Below are 22,361 nucleotides of genomic sequence, written 5' to 3'. Positions count from 1 at the left end.
TCCAGCCCCGCATTGCGGGCGCTCCAACCCACTGGGTCCCTTGTTAGGAGGTGCCCCTGTGGCACAGAGGAGGGCGGGGGCGGGGGGGGGGGTGTTGGGAATTCGGGAGTGGGGAAGGTGATTTGACAAAGACATAAAGGATATAGGGACAGCCCCGTGGACATGTGAGGGCACAGAGCCTCAGGCAGAGGGAGCAGCTGTGCAGAGGTCTGATGGTGGGAATGCGCCACCCACCAGACTGGGAGTTCTGAATTCCCCTCCTGTTCTCCCTCCCCAGGTGTTGACCCTGGCATTTGATCGGACAGGCTAGGGCAGCCGTGGGCAAACTACGGCCCGCGGGCCGGATCCGGCCCGTTTGAAATGAATAAACCTAAAAAAAAAAAAAAAAAAGACTGTACCCTTTTATGTAATGATGTCTACTTTGAATTTATATTAGTTCACACAAACACTCCATCCATGCTTTTGTTCCGGCCCTCCGGTCCAGTTTAAGAACCCATTGTGGCCCTCGAGTCAAAAAGTTTGCCCACCCCTGGGCTAGGGTTTACCCGGGAGCAGGATGCTGTGTGTGACCAGACAGGGAGGCCTCCGAGAGTTGAAATCTTCCCATAGACCCTCTCCCGAGACCTCCCTAACCCCCCACATGCTTGCTCTGCAGGTGCGCCTCCTTGGGGTGGTGTCCAAAGGCCAGCCTACGCTGGTGGTGATGGAGCTCATGACTCACGGAGACCTGAAGAGCCACCTGCGTTCCCTGCGGCCTGACGCCGAGGTGAGCTGCCCGGGCTCCACAGGGCACTCCCTCCTGGCCCTGACCCAGTGTCGCTGAGCACAGCCTCCTGTTTTGACTTTAGAATAACCCCGGCCGACCTCCCCCGACCCTGCAAGAGATGTTTCAGATGGCAGCGGAGATTGCTGACGGGATGGCATACCTGAACGCCAAGAAGTTTGTGCACCGGGACCTCGCAGCTCGAAACTGCATGGTCGCCCACGATTTTACCGTCAAAATTGGAGGTTTGTCTGCCTTTCTGCTTGGGAATGTATGGCCCAGGTCACGTTCCGTTTCAGAAGTAATTGTCTGTCATGGGTTGTTAAAGCTTTTCCAGTGCAAAGGGGCAAGGCTTGGGATGGGCCCCTGATCCCCACACTGTAATTTTTTTTCCCAAAAGTTCTTTTTCTTTACTTTAAATTTTAAATTTTTTTATTTTTTAATTGCATTTTACATTCATATTAGTTTTGACAATCGTATACTTTACAAAGTTCCACCCTGTGATTTAATTGCGTTTGTTTACTAACTCACCCACTCACTTCTTTAAATAATGTTAGTGTACCCTGTATGTGCAAGCCACTGAGCAAGTCCCCGGCTTTTCTGCCCTCATGAGCTTGCAGTCCTCATCCACACCGTCTAGCACAGTAGCCACTGGCCACGTGTGCCCACCTGCGTTTAAGTTAACTTACATTAAGTCAAATTAAAGATTCAGCTTGCCGGTTGCCTGGGCCACACTTCAGGTGTCCAGTAGCCACCTTGAGCCCGGTGGTTGCCATATTGGACAGTGTGGGTATAGACCAGCTGTGGGCAAACTACGGCCCGAGGGCCGTATCCGGCCCGTTTGAAATGAATGAAACTAAAAAAAAAAGAAAAAAAGACCGTACCCTTTTATGTAATGACTAGAGGCCCGGTGCACAAAAATTTGTGCACTGGTGGGGGGTGGGGGAGTCCCCCAGCCCGGCCTGTGCCCTCTCACAGCCTGGGACCCCTCGGGAGATAACGACTTGCTGGTTTAGGCCTGCTCCCGGGTGGCAGAGGGCAGGCCCAATCCCTAGGTGTAGCCCCTGGTCAGGCTCAGAGCAGGGCTGATTGGGGAGTTGGGGCACCACCCCCTGTCACACTCAAGGCAGGGTGGATGGGGAGGTTGCGGCGCCACCCCCGTCACGCACAGAGCAGGGCCCATCAGGGGGTTGGGGCTCGGTACCCTGTCACACACAGAGCAGGGCCCATCCGGGGTTTGGGGAGCTCCCCCCTGTAATGCACAGAGCAGGGTCAATCAGGGGTTTGGGGAGCTTCCCCCTGTCACTCACAGAGCAGGGCCGATCAGGGGGTTGGGGCGCTGCCACTGTCACACTCAGGGCAGGGCCGATGGGGAGGTTATGGCTCTACCCCGTCTCACATAGAGCAGGGCCCGTGGGGGGTGTTGGGGTGCCACCCTCTATCACCCACAGAGCAGGGCCAATCAGGGGGTTGGGGCGCTGCCCCCTGTCACACACAGAGCCGCAGGGCAATCAGGGCGTTTGGGCGCTGCCCCCTGTCATGCTGATCCCGGTGCCGGGAGGCCTCGCGGCTCTGCTGATCCCACCCGGCAGGGTCACAGACCTGGGTCCCAGACCGCAGACAGCCTTGCCTGCTGCCGCCTGCCTTCAGTGTGCAAATTAGCCGCCATCTTGTTCCTTCAGGGTGGGGGTCCCCACTGGGGTGCCTGGCCAGTCTGGGTGAGGGGCTGAGGGCTGTTTTCAGGCTGGCAGGCGACTGAAGCTCCAAACCTCTCCTTTTTTTCTTTTCTTTTTATTCTGGCATTTATTTACCTTCTATGGCTGTCTCTGGAGCTGAGAGCCGGCTTTCTCTCTGAGGCTCGGCTGAAAGCAGGTTTCTGGCCTTTGTTTTCTGTATTCGAAACAATGTTGCGACTCCAGCTCTGAGATCCCGGCTGACTGACAGGAGCTTTCTGGAGTTTTGTTTATCTTCTATAAATGTTACAATGTTTCCAACTGAAGCTCAGAGGCCCGCAAGGCAGGCGGGGAAGGTTGGAGTTCTCTGTCACTGAAGGAAGCAAGCCTCCCTGTTAGCTTCAGCTGCCTGGCTGCCGGCCGCCATCTTGGCTGACAGTTAATTTGCATATCTCCCTGATTAGCCAATGGGAAGGGTAGCGGTCGTACGCCAATTACCATGTTTCTCTTTTATTAGTGTAGATGTTTACTTTGAATTTATATTAGTTCACACAAACACTCCGTCCATGCTTTTGTTCCGGCCTCCGGTCCAGTTTAAGAGCCCATTGTGGCCCTCGAGTCAAAAAGTTTGCCCACCCCTGGTATAGACCGTGTTCATCACCACAGGCAGTCTGGACAGAGCTGTTCTAGGTGAACAATACAAGAGTTCACACTCAGACAAGCTAAAGAAGGTGGGGAAGGAAATGGACTTCTCTCTGAAAAGAGGCACCATTTCAAGACTGGGAGGATTAGAAGTTGACCTGAGTGACAGCATCCCAGGGGTGGTTACAGCACATGCAAAGGCCACAAGGCCCGGCCATGGCTGAACGTGGAGGGTACAGAGCAGCAGGAGCTATGCGGTTAGGGAGAGAGGCGGGAGCCAGACCCAGAAGGGTCTTGCAAGTCACGGCCATTCACCTAGACGTTATCCTAGGCCGTCCGAGCAAAGCGGGAAGTGATGTGATTCTCTTTATGAACCAAAAAAAGACATTCCCCTGTGTTAGCAGTCAGTGGGAAGCAAGGAATGATGTTATCCTCTTTATAATCCCCAAAGATCTTATCCTGTATCAGCAAGGGAAGCAGGAAATGGCAAAGTGATGTCATTCTATGAATGTAACTTCTCTTGGTCAGTGGCTGTCAGAGTCAGGATGGAGGGAGGGTCCTGTAGGTGAGAGAGGGTGTCAGGCCTGGTCGGTTCTGGGACAGTGGAGAGAAATAGATAGGGCCGTAGAATGAGAGTGGGTAGGACTCCTCACTGTTTCTCATTGTGAGGAAAGGGGGTGGTCGAAAGAGGACCCAACTCTGGGTTTCTGGCGGTGCAACTGGCTGTTAGGTGGGGCCGTATCCAATGGGGGGAAGTAGGTTGGCTGCAGAGAGTTAATAATTCAATTTGGGTTACATGTGAGTCATGGGTGAGAAGGAAGTGTTTCTGAGAATGGGATTCCCAAGCTCCGGCCAGAACATCGTTTTTTTGCTACTTTAAATGGTGGCCCTCCTCTTCTCCACATCCCATGAGCACCCTCAGAATCCATTCCCCTGGGATTTGGTGGCCACAGGTGAGCCTCTCTGAGGGCTCGGCCAGGGGTGGGGCTGTGAAGATGGTGGACACCTGAGCCACAGGCTGAAGGGTAAGAGTTTGTGAACTGTTTGTTGTCAGACTTTGGAATGACCAGAGACATCTACGAAACGGATTATTACCGGAAAGGTGGCAAAGGTCTGCTTCCTGTGAGGTGGATGGCACCTGAATCTTTGAAGGACGGGGTCTTTACCGCTTCTTCCGACATGTGGTGAGTTGTGCGTGGGCCAGCTGATAGAGTGCTGGGCTTGAATTCCAGGATGCTCCTCTAGTCTGAGTAAAAGGGGCAGTTAACACCGGCCTTCCCCCTGGCCATCAACAAAATGAAGGGAAGGTCATGTCTGAGGACCCTTGCACAGCTACTGCTACATTACAGTGAGACTAATTTTATAGGCATTTCTGAAGGTAGCATAAATCTTTTTTTCATTTTTATTTACTTATGTGTTTGTTTTTCGATTACAGTTCACATTCAATATTATGTTAGTTTCAGGAGTACAGCATAGTGGTTAGACATCTGTAATATTTACGAAGCAATCCCCCCATAAGCCTAGTGCATCATACATACTTATTACAGTATTATGAACTATATTCCCTATGCTGTACTGTGACTATTTTGTAACTATCAATTTGCACCTCTGAATTCCTTTTTCTTTCCATCCAAAACCCCCAAACCCCCCTCCCATGTTAACTCTCAGTTTGTTCTCTGTATCTAGAGTTTGTTTTTGTTTTGATTGTTAGCTTATTTTGTTTTTTAGATTTCACATGTAAGTAAATCACAATGTATTTGTCTTTCTCTGTCTGCCTTATTTCACTTGGCATAATACCCACTAAGGCCATCCATGTTGTTGCAAAGGGTAAGATTTTGTTCTTTTTAATGGCTGAGTAATATCCCATTGCATGTATGTACCTCGTCTTCTTTATCCAATTGTCTACTAATGGGCACTTTGTATCTTCCTCACTTTCTTTTTTTCAATATGCTATAGTTTTTTATAGTTCAATATGCTATTGGTCTTTTACCTCCTTGGTTAAGTTTATTTCTAGGTACCTTTTTTGTTGCAATGGTAAATTGGATTTTTTTCTCTTTCTGAGAGTTCATTTTTCGTGTATAAAAATGCCATCAATTTCTGGATGTTAATTTTGTGTCCTGATACTTTGCTGAATTAATTTATTAAATTTAGTAGTTTTTTTGGTGGAGCTTTAGGGTTTTCTGTGTACAATATTATGTCACATGCAAATAATGACAGTTTTATTTTCTTCTTTCCAATTCAATATCTTTTATTTTTTCTTTTCTGATTGCTGTGCCTAGGACTTCCAGTACCATGATGAATAAAAGTGATGAAAGGGCATTGCTGTCTTATTCCTTATCTTAAAGAAAACTCTTATGATGTTGGCTGTAGGTGTTTCATATATGGCCTTTATTATGTTGATATATGATTCCTCTATTTTCACTTTGCTGAGAGGTTCATGAGAGATTGATTATAAACGGGTATTGAATTTTGTCAAATTCTTTACTGTGTCTATTGATATGATGTAATTTTTGTCCTTGATTTTGTTTATGTGATGTATCACATTTATTGATTTGCAAATATTGCAACACCCTTGCATCCCTGGAATAAATCCCACTTGGTGTATGATCTTTTTAATGTCTTGCTGGATTCTATTTGCTAATATTTCATTGAGGATTTCAGAATCTATGTTCATCAGGGATATTGGCCTATTATTTTCTTTCTTTGTAGTATCTTTATCTGGTTGTTGAATTAGGGTAATGCTGTCCTTGTAAAAAGAGCTTGAAAGTCTTCCCTTTTCTTGAATTTTTTGAACAGTTTGAGGATGGTAGGTGTTAGTTCTTTGAATGTCTGGTAAAATTTGCCTATGAAGTGTGGATGAGGACTTTTGTTTGCTAGGAGTTTTTTTTTTTATTGCTGCTTCAATTTCATTATTTTTAATCAGTCTATTTGGGTTTTCTGATTCTTGCTGATTGAGTTTTTGAAGACTGTATGTTTCTAGGATTTTGTCCATTTCACTCAGCTTGTCCAATTTGTTGGCATATAGTTTTTCTTCGTAATGTCTTACAATCCATTGTATTTTTGTGATGTCAGTTGTTGCTTCACCTCTTTCATTTCTGATTTTATTTGGGCCCTGTCTCTTTTTTCTTGATGAATCTGGCTAAACATTCCTCAATCCTGTTTATCTTTTCAAAGAACCAGCTCTTGGTTTCATTGATCTTTTGTTTTTTGTTTGTTTGTTTGTTTTTATATTATTTATTTCTGCTCTGATCTTTATTATTTCTTTCTTCTACTTACTCTGGAGTTTTCTTGTTGTTCTTTTTCTAGTTCTTTAAGCTGTACAGTTAGATTGTTTATTTGAGCTTTTTCTTGTTTCTTGAGGTTGGCCTGTAATGCTATGAACTTCCCTCTCAGGATTGCTTTCTCTGTGTACCATAGATTCAGGATTGTTGTGTGTTCGTTTTTATTTGTTTCCAGGAAATTTTTTATTTTTTCCTTGATCTCGTATTCACTGTTTAATAACATGCTGTTTGGCCTCCACATGTTTAAATGTTTTTAAGGTTTTTTATTGTAGTTGATTTCTAGTTTCATGCCATTGTGACTTGAGAAGATGCTTGATATGATTTCAATCTTCTTGAATTTGTTAAGACTCATTTTGTTTCCTAACATTTCATCTGTCTTTGAGAATGTTCCATAGGCATTTGAGAAGAATGTATATTCTGTGGCTTTGGTTTGAAATGTTCTGTAAATATCAATTAAATCCATCTGATTCAGTGTTGTTTAAGGTTGCTATTTTCTTGTTGCTCTTTTCTCTGGAAGATCTATCCAGTGATGTCATTGGGTGTTAACATTGTGTACTATGATTGTATGGCTGTTGATCTCTCCCTTAAAGTCCTTCAAGAGGTTTTGTTTTTTTATATACTTAGGTGCTCCTATATTGTGTGCCTATTTGTTTACCAGGGTTATATCCTCTTGTTGGACCGATCCCTTTAGTATCATGTAGTGACCTTCGCTGGCTCTTGTTATGGCCTATGTTTTGAAGCCTATTTTGTCAGATATAAGCATTGCTATTCCAGTTTATTTTTTGTTTCCTTTTGCAAGGAAAATTTTTTCCACCCCTTCACTTTCATCCTGTGTGAGTCTTTGTTCTGAGGTGGGTCTCTTGTGGATAGCATACATATGGGTCATGTTTTCTTATACATTCAGCTACCCTATGCCTGTTGATGGGAGCATTTAATCCATTTATGTGTAAGGTTGTTATTGATAGGTACTTATCACCGTTCTTATTATTTATGCCTATGCTCCTCTCTCTATTTCTTCTTCTTCTTACAGCACTCACTTTACCATTTCTTGCAGTGCTAATTTAGGTAATAAACTCCTTTAGACTTTTTTCCCCCCTTGTCTGGAAAGCACTTTATTTCACTTTAAATTTAAAATGACAGCCATGTTGGATAGAGCAGTCTTGGTTTCAGATCTTTGCGTTTCCTAAGTTTGAATGCCTACGCAGTTCCCATCTGCCTATAGTGTTTGTTTTGAGAAATCAGCTGACAACCTTATTGGAACTCTCTTGTAGGTAACCTGTCTCTCTCTTGTTGCCCATAAGATTCTCTCTTTGTCTTTAATGTTTGCCATTTTAATTATGATGTGCCTTGGTGTGGTTCTTTTTGAGTTCATCTTGATTGTGACTCTCTGTGTGCCCTGAACTTGTGTGACTTTTTCCTTCACCAGTTTAGGGAAGTTTTCTGTCATTATTATTTCAAACGGGTTCTCTATCCCTTGGTCACTTTCTTCTCCCTGTGATACCCCTGTGTTGCTGATATTGTTATGTTTCACGTTGTCCCAAAGTTCCCTTAAACTATCTTCATGCTTTTTAATTATTATTTTTATTATTTTTGCTGCTCTGATTGATTCTTTTCCTACTTTGTCTTCTAATTTGGTGATTTGGTTCTCTGCTTCTTTTAACCTACTGTTTATTCCTTTATTTAAGATATGTTATTCAGTTGGTTGTTTTTCATGGTTTCTATGAGCATTCTTAAAACCATTACTTTGTACTCTGTTTTCTGATAATTTGCTTGCCTCCATTTCACTTAGCTCTTTTTCTGGAGATTCCTCCTGTTCTTTCATTTGGAACCTGTTTCTTTGTTTCCCCATGTTTGCTGTTTCTTTGTGTTTGTTTTGATGTATTGCATAGAACTGCTATTTCTATTTGTCTTGGTGGGGTGGCTTTCTGTAGTGGTTGTCTTGTGGGATCCAGTGGTGTAGTCTCCTTGATCTTTTGAACTGGGTGCTCTATGAATGTCCCTTATGTGGGTTATGTTGGCCCTCCTATTGTATTTGGGTCTCGATTGCTATTTTCTCACTCATGGGAAGGCTCAACCCTCTGGCTGTCCTGTGAGGCTCAATCCCAACCATATCCTGCCAACTGTTATACAGGTGCTTACAGAACAAAACAAGACAAAATAAGCCCAAACTGAAAACAACATGAAGAAAAAACAAAACAACAATCAGAACAGAAACAACAACAATAAAATAATAGAATATGAAAAGAAAAAAAAAGATACTAAAAGACATGAGAGCAAAAAATTAGGGAAGAAAATAGAAACCAAAAAAGAGAATCTGAAGGAAAAGAAAGACAAAAGATGAAAATAAGAAAATAAATGAAGTATTAATAATAATAATGAAAAATAATAAATAATAATGTAAAATGAAAAATAGAATAGGAAAAGAAAAACAGGAAAAAAAGAAGAAAGTAAAGAGAATGAAAAAAATAGAATGGATCTGCTCTTTGTGGAACTTGCTGGATTTTGCTCTGATGTTGTTCGAATTGGCCACTTGGTGTGCTGATTCTAGGTCTTCTGGGGGTTCTCTGGTGCAGGCCAGTGTCAGTCACTGTCCCTGCCTGGCACTCAGCAACCTGTCTGAAGCTTGTCAGGGTGGAGCCCCAAGTAGTTCGGTAGCAATGCCTCCAGAGCCCAGGGCTGGGTCTGTCTCTGGTTGTGCCTTGAATGTCCCTGCTCTGAGATGCTCTGCCTTACCCCATGAAACTGTGTCCCGTGGAGGAATCCGGGATCTGGCCAGGGTAGTTTAAACAGACAGTGTTGGGAGTGTTGTCTGTAACCTGTAGGAGGGGTGGCGGGTACTTCCTCTCCTTTCCAGGGCCGTGCTGGCTGAACTCACTAGGGACCTCTGTCTGCTTCCCGTAATGCCAAAAAGCCCAGCCCATGCTTGTCTGCCTCCTGGACAGAAGCCCACCCAGAAGACCCAGTTGCAGTACTTCAGCTTTGCCTGGCTTTCTGGCACCCCCTTACCACCACACCAAGTAGGAGGGGATTAAAAAAATTCATCCTCACTTGGCACTTTAATCTTTTCACATGGCTAGCCCCTGCTAAGTGGGGCCTCAGCCCAGCCTCCCCTCCGGGCCAAATGTCCAAGTCCGTGGCACCATCAAACTGAGCAGCATTTCCAGCCCAACGCCATTCCCCTTTGCCTTGGATCAGAGCAGCATGGGACAGACCTAGTAGTTTTGCAGGTGAGGGAACAGGGCGCCACTGGTGTGCTTGAGGTCAGCAAGACAGGTCCTCTTTCCCAATTCACACAGACCAGACCCTGTCTGGCTCTCTGCTCAAAGGTCTTCCCGAGAAAAGAGGGTCCCTCAGAACCACTGCTGGGTGTACTAATCAGACCCCTCCACTTGCCCCCCAGCTCTGCTCCATGGCCCCTCCAGCATGCATAGGTTGAAGTTCACTTCCCAGGCTGGTGTTGAAACAAAGAAGTTGCTCTTTGCCTAGGATAGGTGTGGTCTGTCTCTCCCAGGTGGACACAATCCCCACTGATCCCCGCCACCTGATACTATGTGGGCTCCGCTTCTCTTCTCTGTTGTTCTGGATTGAGGATCCCTGTGTCGGTCTGAGACCACACTTCCAGAGGGTGGGGGCTTTGCTGCCATATCCTCCAGCTTTCTAGCTGTGCAACTGCGCAAGTTGACTCACCCTCTCTGCATCTTCTCTTGTCTTTCCCCACATTCCCTGCTTTCAGTATTTCAGATCAGCTACACTTTAGCTGGCTTTTCAAGCTGCTTGCTCTGCAGTTTGGCCGCAAGTCCAGTCTAGTGTTGGGAGCAAGCAGGGAATTTCCAGCTACTCTGCAGTTGTCTTGGAATCCTATAGTTATGATCTTTAAAAATATTTTTCTTCTTAATGAAGTCCCTTCAACATTTCTTGTTGTACTGTTTTGGCGGCAATGAACTCCTTTAACTTTTTTCTTGTCTGGGAAGCTCTTTACCTCTCCTTCAATTTTTAAATGATAGCCTTACTGAGAAAGTTGTCTTGGTTGTAGTTCCTTACTTTTTATCTCTTTGAATATATTGTGCCAATCCTTTCTGGCCTGTGAAATTTCTGTTAAGAAATCAGCTGACAGTATTAGGATTGCTTCTAGGTAAGTAACTGCTTTTTCTTTTCTTTTCTGCTTTTAAGCTTTTCTTTTTGTCATTAACCTTTGCCATTTTAATTATGATGTGGTTTGGTGTGGGCTTCTTTGGGTTTATCTTTGGGACTCTCTACGCTTCCTCAACTTCAATGGCTATTTTCTTTGCCAGATTAGGGAAGTTTTCCATTTCTTCAAATAGGTTCTCAATTCCTTGGTCTTTCTCTTCTCCTTCTGGTCTCCCTATGGTGTGAATGTTATTAGGCTTGATGTTGTCCCAGAGGTCCCTTAAACTGTCCTCATTTTTAATAATTTGTTTTTCTTTTTTTTCCTGTTTTGATTGGATGTTCTCTACTATCTTGTCTTCCAAATTGCTGAATTGATCCTGAGCTTCATCTAATCTGCTGTGATTCCATCTAGTGTATTCTTCATTCCAGTGTATTCTTTATTTCTGACTGATTCTTGTTTATGGTTTCCATGTCCTTTTTTATGCTTACTATCTGTTGTAGTTTTCACTGAGTTTATCAATTCTTCCCCAAAGTTCCTTGTACATCCTTATAACCAGTGTTTTCAACTCTGTATCTGGTAGATTGTTTGCCTCCATTTTGTTTAGTTCTAGAGTTTTTCATGTTCTTTCATTTGGGACATGTTTCTTTGTGTCCCCATTTTGGCTGCATTTCTGTGTTTGCTTTTAGGTATTAGGTAGACCTGCTACATCTCCTAGTCTTGGAAGGGTGGCCTTATGTGGTAGGTCACCTGTGGCACCCAGTGGTGCATTCTCTCTGATTACCTAAGCTGAGTGCTCCAGGAGTGCCCTCCTGTGATAATTGAGTCTTGATTGCTGTTGTCATGTCAGTGGGTGGGATTGACCTTCAGGCTGACTGGTTATGATATTGGCCACAACCACAGCGAATGAGCTTCTATGTGGGTGCTGACCTCACAGATTGGGAATTGCCTGAGTGGACTCTGATGCAAGCCACTTGTTTAGTTTATCTGGTGGGGTGTTGTGGTCTGAAGCCAGCCATTGGGTATGTTGTTTTGGGGGTCTGTTTAGAGGGACTCTGTTGTAGGTCTATGTTAGCCACTGCCTATGACTGGCATGGGGTTACCTGGTAAGAACTACAAAGTGTTTTGTGGTTGGTAGCTTCCTGTTCTGGGTCTAGAGGTGCAGGGGATGGGCCATGCTGTGAACCGAGGCCTCCTGCTACCAGTTCCGAACTTTGGACTGCTCAGCGAAAGGCACAGGGTATCCTAAGGCCTATAGCTGCCTACCAGCTGCCCATGTGGCTCAGCTGCTGCAAGACTCTCAGCAGGTAGGTGAGTCGGGTGAGGCCAAATCGCAGGGAGTTGTCAGGCTCTGGCAAGTGAAGTTCATGAGAGTCATGCAGCTTAAGATTTGGCTGAGGAAGAGGGCTCAACTCAGGGACAATGGCAGCTATCCCTCCACCCTTGCCCTGAGGCCACACAACTTGCTTCTCCCTGTATGTCTCTGTTGCCCACCCCCACACACAACTCCCCAGGTGCTGTCTGTGCATGGGCCCTTTAAGAGAATGCCTGGGTTTTCCAGCAGCCTTTCATCTCACCTAGATGGATGGACTCCTTACTGATTTTCACAGCCAGATGTTTTTGTGGGCTCTTCTTCCCAGCATTGATGCTCCGGGCTTGGGAGTTTAGTGTAGGCCTAGGACTCCTGGCTTCTCGGGGAGACCTCTGTAGCTGAGATATCCCTCTGATTCTCAACCACCACACAGGGGTGTGGGATCAACCTGTTCCCTATCTCTGCCCCTCCTTCCAGTCGCGACATGGCTTCTTCTTTATATCCTTAGTTATAATCCTGCTCAGTTAGTCTACAGATGCTTCTCCAGGTTGATTGTTCTACAGTTTAGTTGTAGTTTTCATATGGTCATGGGAGAAACGAGCCGAGTTTACCTACTCCTCCATCTTGATAGGAAGTGAATCTGAATTATTTAATTAACTGGCCAGCCAGTTTCTAGTAAACCAAGACAATTATGTGTGTGTGTTTTAATGGCTTCTTGTTACTCCTCTCAACTATTGTTGGCAGGTCCTTCGGTGTGGTCCTGTGGGAAATCACCAGCTTGGCAGAACAGCCTTACCAAGGCCTCTCTAATGAGCAGGTGCTGAAATTCGTTATGGACGGAGGGTATCTGGATATCCCTGACAATTGTCCAGAGAGACTGTAAGTATAGAAAGGCGTGTTCATTTAAAAGGCATTGCATTTTGCACACATGTTTGTTTTGCATGTCATGTCTACATAAATGTTTGTGTTTGTGTATCATATTCTACATGCATTCTTGTGTTTGTATATCATGTCTGCCTGTGTGCTTGTGTTTGCATATCACATATACATGTGTGCTTCTCTTTGCATATTATGTCTAATGTGTGCTTGTGTTTGCATATCATGTCTATATGTGTGCTTGTTTTTGCATCTTATGTCTACATGTGTGCTTGTGTTTGCATATCATATGTTTACGTGGATAAGTGCTGGTGTTTGTAATTGTATGTATACATCCATGCTTGTGTTTGCACATATATGTACATGCATGTTGGTATTTGCATATTGCGTGTTCACATGCATATTTATGATTCTGTATCATATGTCTACATGTATGCTTGTGAAGGAGAGTTGTGTGTGAGCTGCATATTTTATCTTTGTATGACCCTTGTGTTTGCATATCATATCTTTGGAAGGGAGCTGGGATTGGAGACTTATGTTTAACTCTCTGTTCTTTAGACACTTAAAGTTCTGTCATGAATGTAGCACAATGTTATATTCAACTATATATCAATAATACTGGAAAAAATAAGTCAGTAAGCATAAACATTAAAAAATATTTTGTTTTAAATATTTGTTATGGGACCAAATGGACAACACATACCATTAAACACTTGCAAAATTATTCAGCCCCACTAATAGTTCAATGAGTATAAAATAAAATAAAGAAAATACTCTCTTCCTTAATTAGCAAATAAAGGAAGGAAGGAAGGAATGGAGAGAGGGAGGAAAAGGAAGGAAAGCAGGGTGAGTCTTAACACTCAGTATTAGCAATGGCATGGCTAGATAACCATTCTTATTGCCCCATTCTAAGAGCTACTCGGAGCAATTTAAAGTCTCAAAAAATTGAAATGATCTAAAAATTGATCAACAAAATGAAAATTGCCAAGTAAATTGTACATTAATATAATGTTATAGCAGTTGAAATTTCAAATGATGCTTATAAAATGTTTTAAAGCCAGGCTGGAGTGGCTCAGTGGTTGACGGTCAACCTGAGCCAGGAGGTCACGGTTTGATTACCAGTCAGGGCACATGCCCAAGTTGTGGGCTCTATCCCCAGTGGGGGGCATGCAGGAGGCAGCCGATCAATGATTCTCTCTCATCATTGATGTTTCTATCTCTCTCTCCCTTTCTCTCTGAAATCAATAAAGATATATATTTTTTTAAATATTTTATAACTCAGTGGATAAACCTATTAATACATTAAGTGAAAAAAGTGTGTGCATATTACATTTCCAAATATGTCCAGGTAGAAAGACAAGAGCTTATATCTGAAGGAGAGTTGTGTGTGAGCTGCATCTCCCCTATATTTTGGGGTGTTTTTTAACTTTCTAGAATGAGCATTTATTACATAGAAAATCTGTTATCAGTGTTTCTTAAGAAAAAAATTTGACCTGAAAATTTATGGGGAGAGGCCATTTCTTTGCTCCATCCCAATAGAATAAGACATCAACTTAAATATCTGGTTTGAAGAGACTTGTATGGAAAAAAGTGTGATGCAGAGTCATTTAGAGTCTCTGAGCAAAGTGTTTTGAAACATTGCCTCATGAAGATCCTTTGCTAGTCAGGCCAGTTAGCAGCCAGCTGTGGTTCCAGGACCAGGGAGATTGAGGAGGCCCGAGGGCAGGAGTCTGCAGACTTTTTGTAAAGGGTTATTTGTAAGTATCTTTGCTTTGTGGTTCATGCTTTTCTCGGTTGTAGCTCCTCAATGCTGCCACTGAAGCTGGAAGGCAGCCATAGTTATGTGGTGGTGTGCCAATGAAAGTTTATATACAAAAACACTCAGGGAGCCAGGTTTGGTTCAGGGGTTAAAGTTTGGCTACCTTGCCCTAGAAGAAGTGGGGAAAGGAAGAGGTGAAATGGAAACCCTAAGCCCTCAGCCCCTGTCCTGTTTGCTGTTGGCTGAGTAAAGTTGTGATGCTTTCTGGCCATCCTGGAAAGAGTGACAGCTGGGCCTGCAGGACGGCCCTCTGGCTTCAGTCCACAGAGCTACAGCTGCCAGGTGTGAGGATACATCAAATGAGGAACTGGTCTTCAACATGTGGCAACATCAGGAGAGGCCCTTCTTTTAAAAAAAAATATATATATATATATATATTTTTACTGATTTCAGAGAGATAGGGAAGAGAGAGAAACAGAAACATCAGTGATGAGAGAGAATCATTGATCGGCTGCCTCCTGCATGCCCCCCCCCGCCCCACCCCTCCACTGGGGATCAGGCCCACACCCAGGCATGTGCCCTGACTGGGAATCAAACCTTGACCTCCTGGTTCATAGGTTGAGGCTCAACCACTGAGCCACGCTGGCCATGCTGAAGAGGCCCTTCTTGAAATGGTTCTGGAATAGGGCAGCCTCTTGGGCCCTCTTTTTAAAACCCCCTTTCAGCACCAATAGACTTGCTTGCTTCCGCTTGATGGTTACCTGCACATGTAGCCGCTGCCTGAAATGAACAGGTCATCTGTGGTGTGAGCCACTGGGGGTTGCGGGACTGCTTGGCTGGACTCCTGGACTCACCCCCAGCATCTCTCTCTGTCCCACAGCAGTGAACTGATGAGCATGTGTTGGCACTTCAATCCCAAGATGAGGCCGACCTTCCTGGAGGTCGTTGACCTGCTGAAGGACAACCTGCACCCCAGCTTTCCGGAAGTTTCCTTCTTCTACAGCGAGGAGAACAAGGCACCTGAGAACGATGAGTTGGAGATGGAGTTTGAGGACATGGAGAGTGTACCCCTGGATCGGTCCTCACACTGTCAGAGGGAGGAGGATGGGGGATGTCCGCTGGCCCTAAAGCGGAATTACGAGGATCACATGTCCTACAGCCACATGAATGGGGGCAAGAAAAACGGACGCGTCCTGACTCTGCCACGGTCCAGTCCCTCCTAACGGCACCTGTTTTGGGGAGGGAATCCCGACTTCACTCTCCTCTGGTTTGACGGTCTCCAGAAAACTCAGGATTTCCCCAGAACTCTGCCAGTGTCCAGTGGAGCTAAGAGATTACTCTCCATTTCTGTTTATGGTACAACTTCAAACACCTGTTTGATCGCCAGTCTGACTAGTGATCAGAGAATGTAACCGTGAACGTAGAGAGAAGGGGTCCTTTCCAGCAACTGCGGGCTCAAGCCAGGGTGTTACTTCTTTTTCTAACCAATTGAAAGAAAGCACCTGTTTTTACAAAGGCTTTTTCTTTTCTTTTTTATTTTCATTTTATTTTATTTTTGTGGACAGGGGCTGGTGTAACTTGTTTGTGGAACAAAAGTTTGAAAGAAAGAAAAAAACATACAAACCCTGTTCTAGTAGAATTCAAAGCTTTATGAAGTGGATTTTAGGAAGGTTTTTCTCATTCAGGCTGAACATTTTTTTTCCTTCACAAAAGTAGTTTCTCAAATTGACCAATAGCTGCTGCTTTTGTACTTTTGATAAGATTCTGCAGTCCCAGGTGTGTGTGCATGTGTATTCAGAGTAGACACGGCTGGTGTGTGTGTGTGTGCACGCGCGTGCAAAGCACTCATGCTGAGATGAAGTTTGGGGATTGGCTCATGAAGGTTCCACTTTTCTGTGTGTGTGAGCATCCTGGCTCCCTCCGTTCTCCTTCCTCACTGGGCGGCTGTGCCTCGGCAGGTTCTCATGTGCCCTAGTCCTGCCTCAGGAGTCTTCTCTCCCTTAACTTTGGTGAAAATGTTTCTCTAGGAGCAGAGGAGTGGTTTGGAGTGATAATGGGTCTTTTCAAGACCAAACAAAGCCAGGACACAACAAAGAAAAGGAAAAGGAAAAAAAACCTCCCGAGATGACAAAGAGTTTTGAGAATATATTTATAACATATTTAATTTTTTAACAATCTCCAGTCAGCCTCATAAGTTATTGACTGTTTCCTTGGTTGGGGGAGGGCTGGTGTTGGTCTGCCTGTTGGGCCTGAGGAGCAAAGAAAGCATCAGGAGCCTCCTTGCTTGGTCTCCAAGGCATAAAGCCACACTCGCTGCTAACCCTTCGGGGTGTTGTGAGGCCACGCTGAGGGGGGGGCAGTTGGGTTTGAGGAATGGCTAGGTTTCTGCTGGGGAAGCTGGAAGCCACCCGGAGATGAGCCCTGCCTTTGAACACACTTGTGGCTCCCGGATCTCCCGCTTCCCTGTGTGCACCTGTGTTCTTCCCCGCTGGGTGCACACGTCCTCCAGCTGTTCTGCAGACACGACAGTCAGGGCCCAAGGTGTGGTGGCACAAACGGACTTAGAGAACGCTAAGCGGTACGATGCGAGAGGCACCTGCCAGGCCGTCCCCTCCATCCTCAGGGCACCCAGCTGCCCTCAGAACTGACCTCCCACACTGCTCTGTGCTGAGAATTCGGCTGGGCCAGCTGCGGGGCCTGAGCAGAACTCCCAGCTGCCCTGGATGTTGCAGTCCCTTAAGGAAGTACAGCCCAGGGGAGAAACCGCTAAGGACCGTCACACTCCCCAGAACTTCCAGCCCAGGGAGAGGCCAGCTTCTTCCCTTTGGGGAGAAGAACCGCAGCTGCTCAAATAAAGGACACGGTGAACCTGTCGCTTTGGTTCATCGGAATCATCACCCGGGTCATCCCTGAGTGCGTTTTCTCACAAGTTCCGCTGGCTTCCTTCTCCTCTTAAAAGTTGTGGGCTTAACAACAGATAGAGATGCAGTGGCAACTCCAACCCTCTCAACTCCTGGTCAGAACACAGGGCGACACAAATCCCCATTGTCTATTGCTCTCTTATCGAGACGATTTGCGAAATCAGAGCACGTGAAATATTTCTGGGAGCCTCCATGATTGGGTACAAGGCACAAGAGTACAGAAATTCTTTACACCAGATTTACTCTGTACATAGAAGAGGGTCTGTACGTACATTAAAAACAAACACGTAGGCTTAGGTATTTAGTTCTTTTCCTAGTAAATTAATAGTGGCTGTAGACTATACTTGCAGCAATTTTCACTTTTTTCTAATTCAGAAAGGTTTTCTTACATTAGGGGGAAAATAATTTATTTTAATATATAAAATCACTGTAAAAATCACTTTCCAAAAAAAAAAAAAATGGAGGGCACATACATTTTTATCAAAGAAAAATAAACAGGTGAATGTGGGGCAATGATTCTTTTCCAGCACAGTCTACCTCAGCATTGTCAGGATGAGGTTCAAGAATGGACATTTTCGAGGCTTCAGATTTCTGCCAGGATCCAATCTGAATCAGGGAAAATCTGCATCGGCTGATTCCGAATGCCAGGGACCAGTCAGAAATTTGAGGGAGGGATTTGGGATAAAGTGTGGCCTTTTGTGAGCACAGATCCTTTTTTCTAACAGGTAATCATCTTCTCTGATTTTAATTTTCCTTTTTTTTTTTTTAATCTCCATTGACACCATGCTTCCCAAACAGGAACCAAATGTGAGGCCATTGTCACGTATCTGATGTGCGGGCGCCCAGACCTGAGCCGCCCCCCTGCGGAGGGAGCTGCTGCCTGTCTCCCCCGGGGTAGAGCCGGCCTTGTTGCCGAGCTGGCATCCCCTTGGCGTGAGCACCACCGTGCTCCCTGGCTTATCCTTCCCGGCTGAGATGCTACTTGAGGGTGGACCCAGTCACACTCATGGGCACCTCACATGCGAACACGCAGTGACTGCCTCCCAGGAGGTATTTGAGGAATCTCAACCCCAAACCCACCAGCATACGGAACACATTTTAGCAACAAAACCTTGCGCCCCCTGTTGTAGTTTGATTTCAAGCTGATGCTGTTTGACCTTGTGGGGCTTTGGGAACCCGTGTGGATGTCTGGACGGGGCCTGTCGGGCTACTGTCACAGTCACCAAGCCTGGCTGCCCTGGTCACGCCTCTAGGCACTGCCCCTGCGGACTCACTGTCCGCTTGCCCTGGAGAGGCAGGCAGAGTGCTGGGCAGCCCTTGCAAATGGGGTTTGACAGGCTATTTGGCCGTCTCTGCCGCTGCAGTGTGCGCAGCTGTGGTGCCACAAACCTTTCGAAACAAGGTTGACTCTGACAACAGAACTTTGATCCTAGAAAGTCACCGTGTCCTGGGGGTTGTGGCGACGGCTCACAAAGCAGCAACGCCAGCGTGGGTTGACACTCTTGGTTTGTTTTTAAAGATGTCTCCCTATTATGAAAACGTTTCCGTCACGTGGTGAAATCCACATCGTTTCTTTTGGAAAGAGAACACGTTACTCTCTCCCTGGACTGGTGACGCCCAACGCGCTGGGGAGCTGTCCTGGGTGCTCTCCCGTTCTTTCAGGCCGGGAGGAAGGGGGAGAGGCTGCTGTTCCCTTGGAGAGACGGTGAGCCGCTGAGAGGAAATTCGGGAACTGACGCAGGGTCCGGGCATGCCACCCGGGACCACGCAGACTGCTGCCAGCACGGACAGAGCTGTCGCGTCTCCCGCCGGAGCGGACAGCTGCCGGGAGATGTGCCTGCTCGGCCGGAGGCTGCTTGCGGGCAGCCGTGTAGCATTGGCCAGTGGCGTGGCCCCTGCCGGCGGCGGTAAGGGGCCGTGCTGTCGTCTCAGCGACAATCGTTTTGCTTTGGTGGACGTTTGGTGTTAAAACATTTCGGGTGCTTTTCTGGCGAGTCCTCGACACCTCGGGCGATTCAGAAAAGACGGTTTTGTTGGAGGCGGGGGGTGAGGAAAGACTGGTTGTATATAAAGGGTGCATGTAGAATGGTGTCCTTTGAGAAAACCTTCCAGAATGTTTTTCAGAATTCTCATTTGCGCTGGAGGTGAGGTTGGAAATGGAAAGAAGATTGGCGTGTGTTCGTCTCAAACACGTAAAAAAAGTTGCAGGGGCTGCGACTGAAGGTGAATGTTTCCTTACGGTCACCCCACAAAGGGAAGCAATGACTGTCCTCTGTCACCTGATTCCAGAGAAGGTCCGGAACCAACCTCCAGCCAGACTTCCGTTTGGGCATGCGCCCTGTAAGTCCCTGTTAAAACCAGATCATGAGTCCGAGGCTCTTCGTTCCATTTGAGAAGGAAGGAGTAGCCCCCAAGATGAGTGTGTGACAAATGACTTTCGTTTTCCCACTTCGTGTGTCCGGGGAGGTTGGCCTCAGCCCTGTGTCAGCAGGAGACACCTCCGTCCACCCTCAGCCTCACAGGATCAAATGTGCCTCGGCTTACGTGGAAAAAAACTTGGAAACACAAAACACACCAAATAGCTCAATTATCATTATTTTCAATGTTTTTCTATAAGAGCCAAGTAATGCCATGTATAGAATATGCCTTTGGGGGGTGGGGGTATTGAAATCGCTCTGCATGTAAGACATGGGGTAATTACCTGTTTATATGAAAATTCTGAATAAATTATCTGAGAATAGTCTTGTTTTCGTGTGGTGTCCAAGCAAGGACCTATGAGCTGTGTGGTCTGACTACGGGGTGGGCTGTGTTGAGGGAAATCCGGGAAGTTGTGGGACAAAACCCTAGGGTCTTCAAAGCAATGAAGCAGGAGGTTAAGTATTGTCACCAGCAGGCCTGCCAATGCACGGGTACCTGCCTGCACAGCTGAGTTGGTGACTTAAATCATGAACTGTTTCCACACCAGTTGGTATATAACTGCTCCACAAGGACCCTGGACCTGCCATGATCCCAGCACTAGGATTCATTCCAAGAATACCAGGGGGCCTCTGGGATCTTGCTCCATTTCAACAGGCTAGAGACTTATATGTTAAATATTTTCAGTGTCATTCTGGGAACATGCCCTGTCCCCAGGGTGGTGGCCAGTGTGGCACTGCAGATTCATCACCCTTTCTTGAGCTGAATAAAGAGTGCTGTGGGCAAGGAGACAGACTTTGAACAAGTCACATTATTTCTCGTGTTAGTTGTTGCCGTGTAACAAACAGTCCCGGAACTTAGTGGCTTAAAACACCACATTTATTTTTTAGTTCTGTGTGCTAGTTAGGCAGCCCTCAGCACAGTTTCACTGCTATGTCTGAGGCCTCTCCTGGGGCAGGTGGGATGGCTCATCTTCCAGGAAGCTAGCTGGGGCTTGTTCATACTGCGAGGGTTGCAGTGTATCCTGGATGAGAGAGCAAGCCCCAAATATGCAAGCACTTTCCAAAGGTTTGCTTGTGTAGTGTTTGCTACTGTCCCATTGCCAAAGGGTTGAGTCAACATGGAGTGAGAATGGGGAGGGACCATAGGAGGGTTGGATACAGGAAGGTGTGACCCAACTGGGAGTCAATCCTGCAACAGTCACCTTTATCCATCTAGGATTGAAGATGGTAGACCCTACTTCACATGACAGTGGTGAAGTTCAATTGAGGGAAGGCTTATTCTTCATGCCCCTCCCAGGACGTCCTTCCCACATCCCAAAACCTCTCTAAGTTTCCTGTTCTCTAAGAAATTGATGCCACTGCTAATTGGAAGTGTTGGTAGCCTCACTCTGCCTCCCCGGGCGGGTGAAATTCAATAGCAGTGTCTTGGGAAATGAAAATGTTTTTCTCCCCAGGAAGGAGTCTCAAGGGATTCTTGCATCTCAGGATGAGGTGGGTGAATGGTCTGTTTGACCAGAGGGGCCATGCAGGCTCCTCAAACTCCTGGTCAAGTGATGTAGGTGCAGCTTAGCAGGGTCCTGGGGCCCTGGCCTGGAGTGGCAGGTGTCTGTCTGTCCATGGGGTCCTGAAGCTTCATCCTGGGCCTTGGATCTCAGAGGGACTGCTTGTCAGCATCCCAACCTGTTAACAAGACAGGTACCCTCGAGGCTACACCCAGGCCCCAGAGCACCTATGGGGCAAGGCTTGGGCCCACCGTTTAATGACCGCCCTCCTCCCCCAGGGGACGTGGCTGGCTCAGCTTCGGGCTTTGCCTGCCAGCCTGCCTGCCACCTGGAAATCGTTACTTGTCTTAGTGTTTCGGGCATCCACTCCAGAAGCCCTCTGCCTGGCTTTGAATTTCTGCCATGAGGAGCCATAAGGATCTCCCTATGTCCCAATTCCTGTCTGTTAACGATCTCAGGGCTGTTGTGGGAGAGACAACGGTCTGTTTGTGTAAGGCATGCACACAGGCCTGTTGCAATTGACCTCAAGCCAAGGACGGGCTCCCAGTAAGAGGCAGTAATCCTTGCAGGAAGAGAGCCTAGAAGGAATATGCCCAATAGTTCAGAGGTTTCAGGAATATGGACTTACGTGGCCCTGCTGCTCCCCACACAATACACCCATATTGCCTGTTAGGAGACCCCACTCAAATGAGTATCAACTTGTACAAGATTTAGGACCATAAATGACATTGTACAGGACATTCACCCCACTACCCTGGATCCTGATACTTCGGTGAACAGTATACCCAGGGACAGCCCCTGGTATTCAGTACCAGACTTAGAAGCTGCCTTCGTTTGCATCTAGTTGAACAAGACTCTCCACCATTGTTTGCTTTTGAATGGCAGGACCTGGAATCTCGGGTCAAGACTCAGTGCTGCTGTGCAGTCTTACCACAAGGGTTCAAGAACTCCCCCATGATTTTTTTTAATATATTTTATTGGTTTTTTACAGAGAGGAAGGGAGAGGGATAGAGTTAGAAACATTGATTAGAGAGAAAGATCCATCAGCTGCCTCCTGCACGCCCCCTACTGGGGATGCGCCCGCAACCA

General features: G+C 46.2%; 1 protein-coding gene across 2 annotated transcripts in view; it reads left to right on the top strand.

Moving 5' to 3' along the window:
- The window catches only part of INSR (insulin receptor), a 157,311-nt gene extending 137,218 nt beyond the window's left edge, over nucleotides 1-20,093 (top strand). For both annotated transcript variants that reach the window (XM_070416729.1, XM_070416728.1), the window contains exons 17-21: nucleotides 656-766; nucleotides 849-1,008; nucleotides 4,133-4,262; nucleotides 12,542-12,676; nucleotides 15,313-20,093. In XM_070416729.1, coding sequence (XP_070272830.1) covers nucleotides 656-766; nucleotides 849-1,008; nucleotides 4,133-4,262; nucleotides 12,542-12,676; nucleotides 15,313-15,655 — 879 coding nt within the window. In that variant the 3' untranslated portion in view covers nucleotides 15,656-20,093. The remainder of the gene's footprint in view (nucleotides 1-655; nucleotides 767-848; nucleotides 1,009-4,132; nucleotides 4,263-12,541; nucleotides 12,677-15,312) is intronic.
- Nucleotides 20,094-22,361: the final 2,268 nt, after the last annotated feature.

The sequence above is a fragment of the Myotis yumanensis genome, unplaced genomic scaffold (genome assembly GCF_028538775.1).
Source record: "Myotis yumanensis isolate MYYU_CA2020_CCGP unplaced genomic scaffold, mMyoYum1.0.hap1 SCAF_5, whole genome shotgun sequence".
NCBI lineage: Eukaryota > Metazoa > Chordata > Mammalia > Chiroptera > Vespertilionidae > Myotis > Myotis yumanensis.
This window is presented reverse-complemented; position numbering and strand designations above follow the sequence as displayed.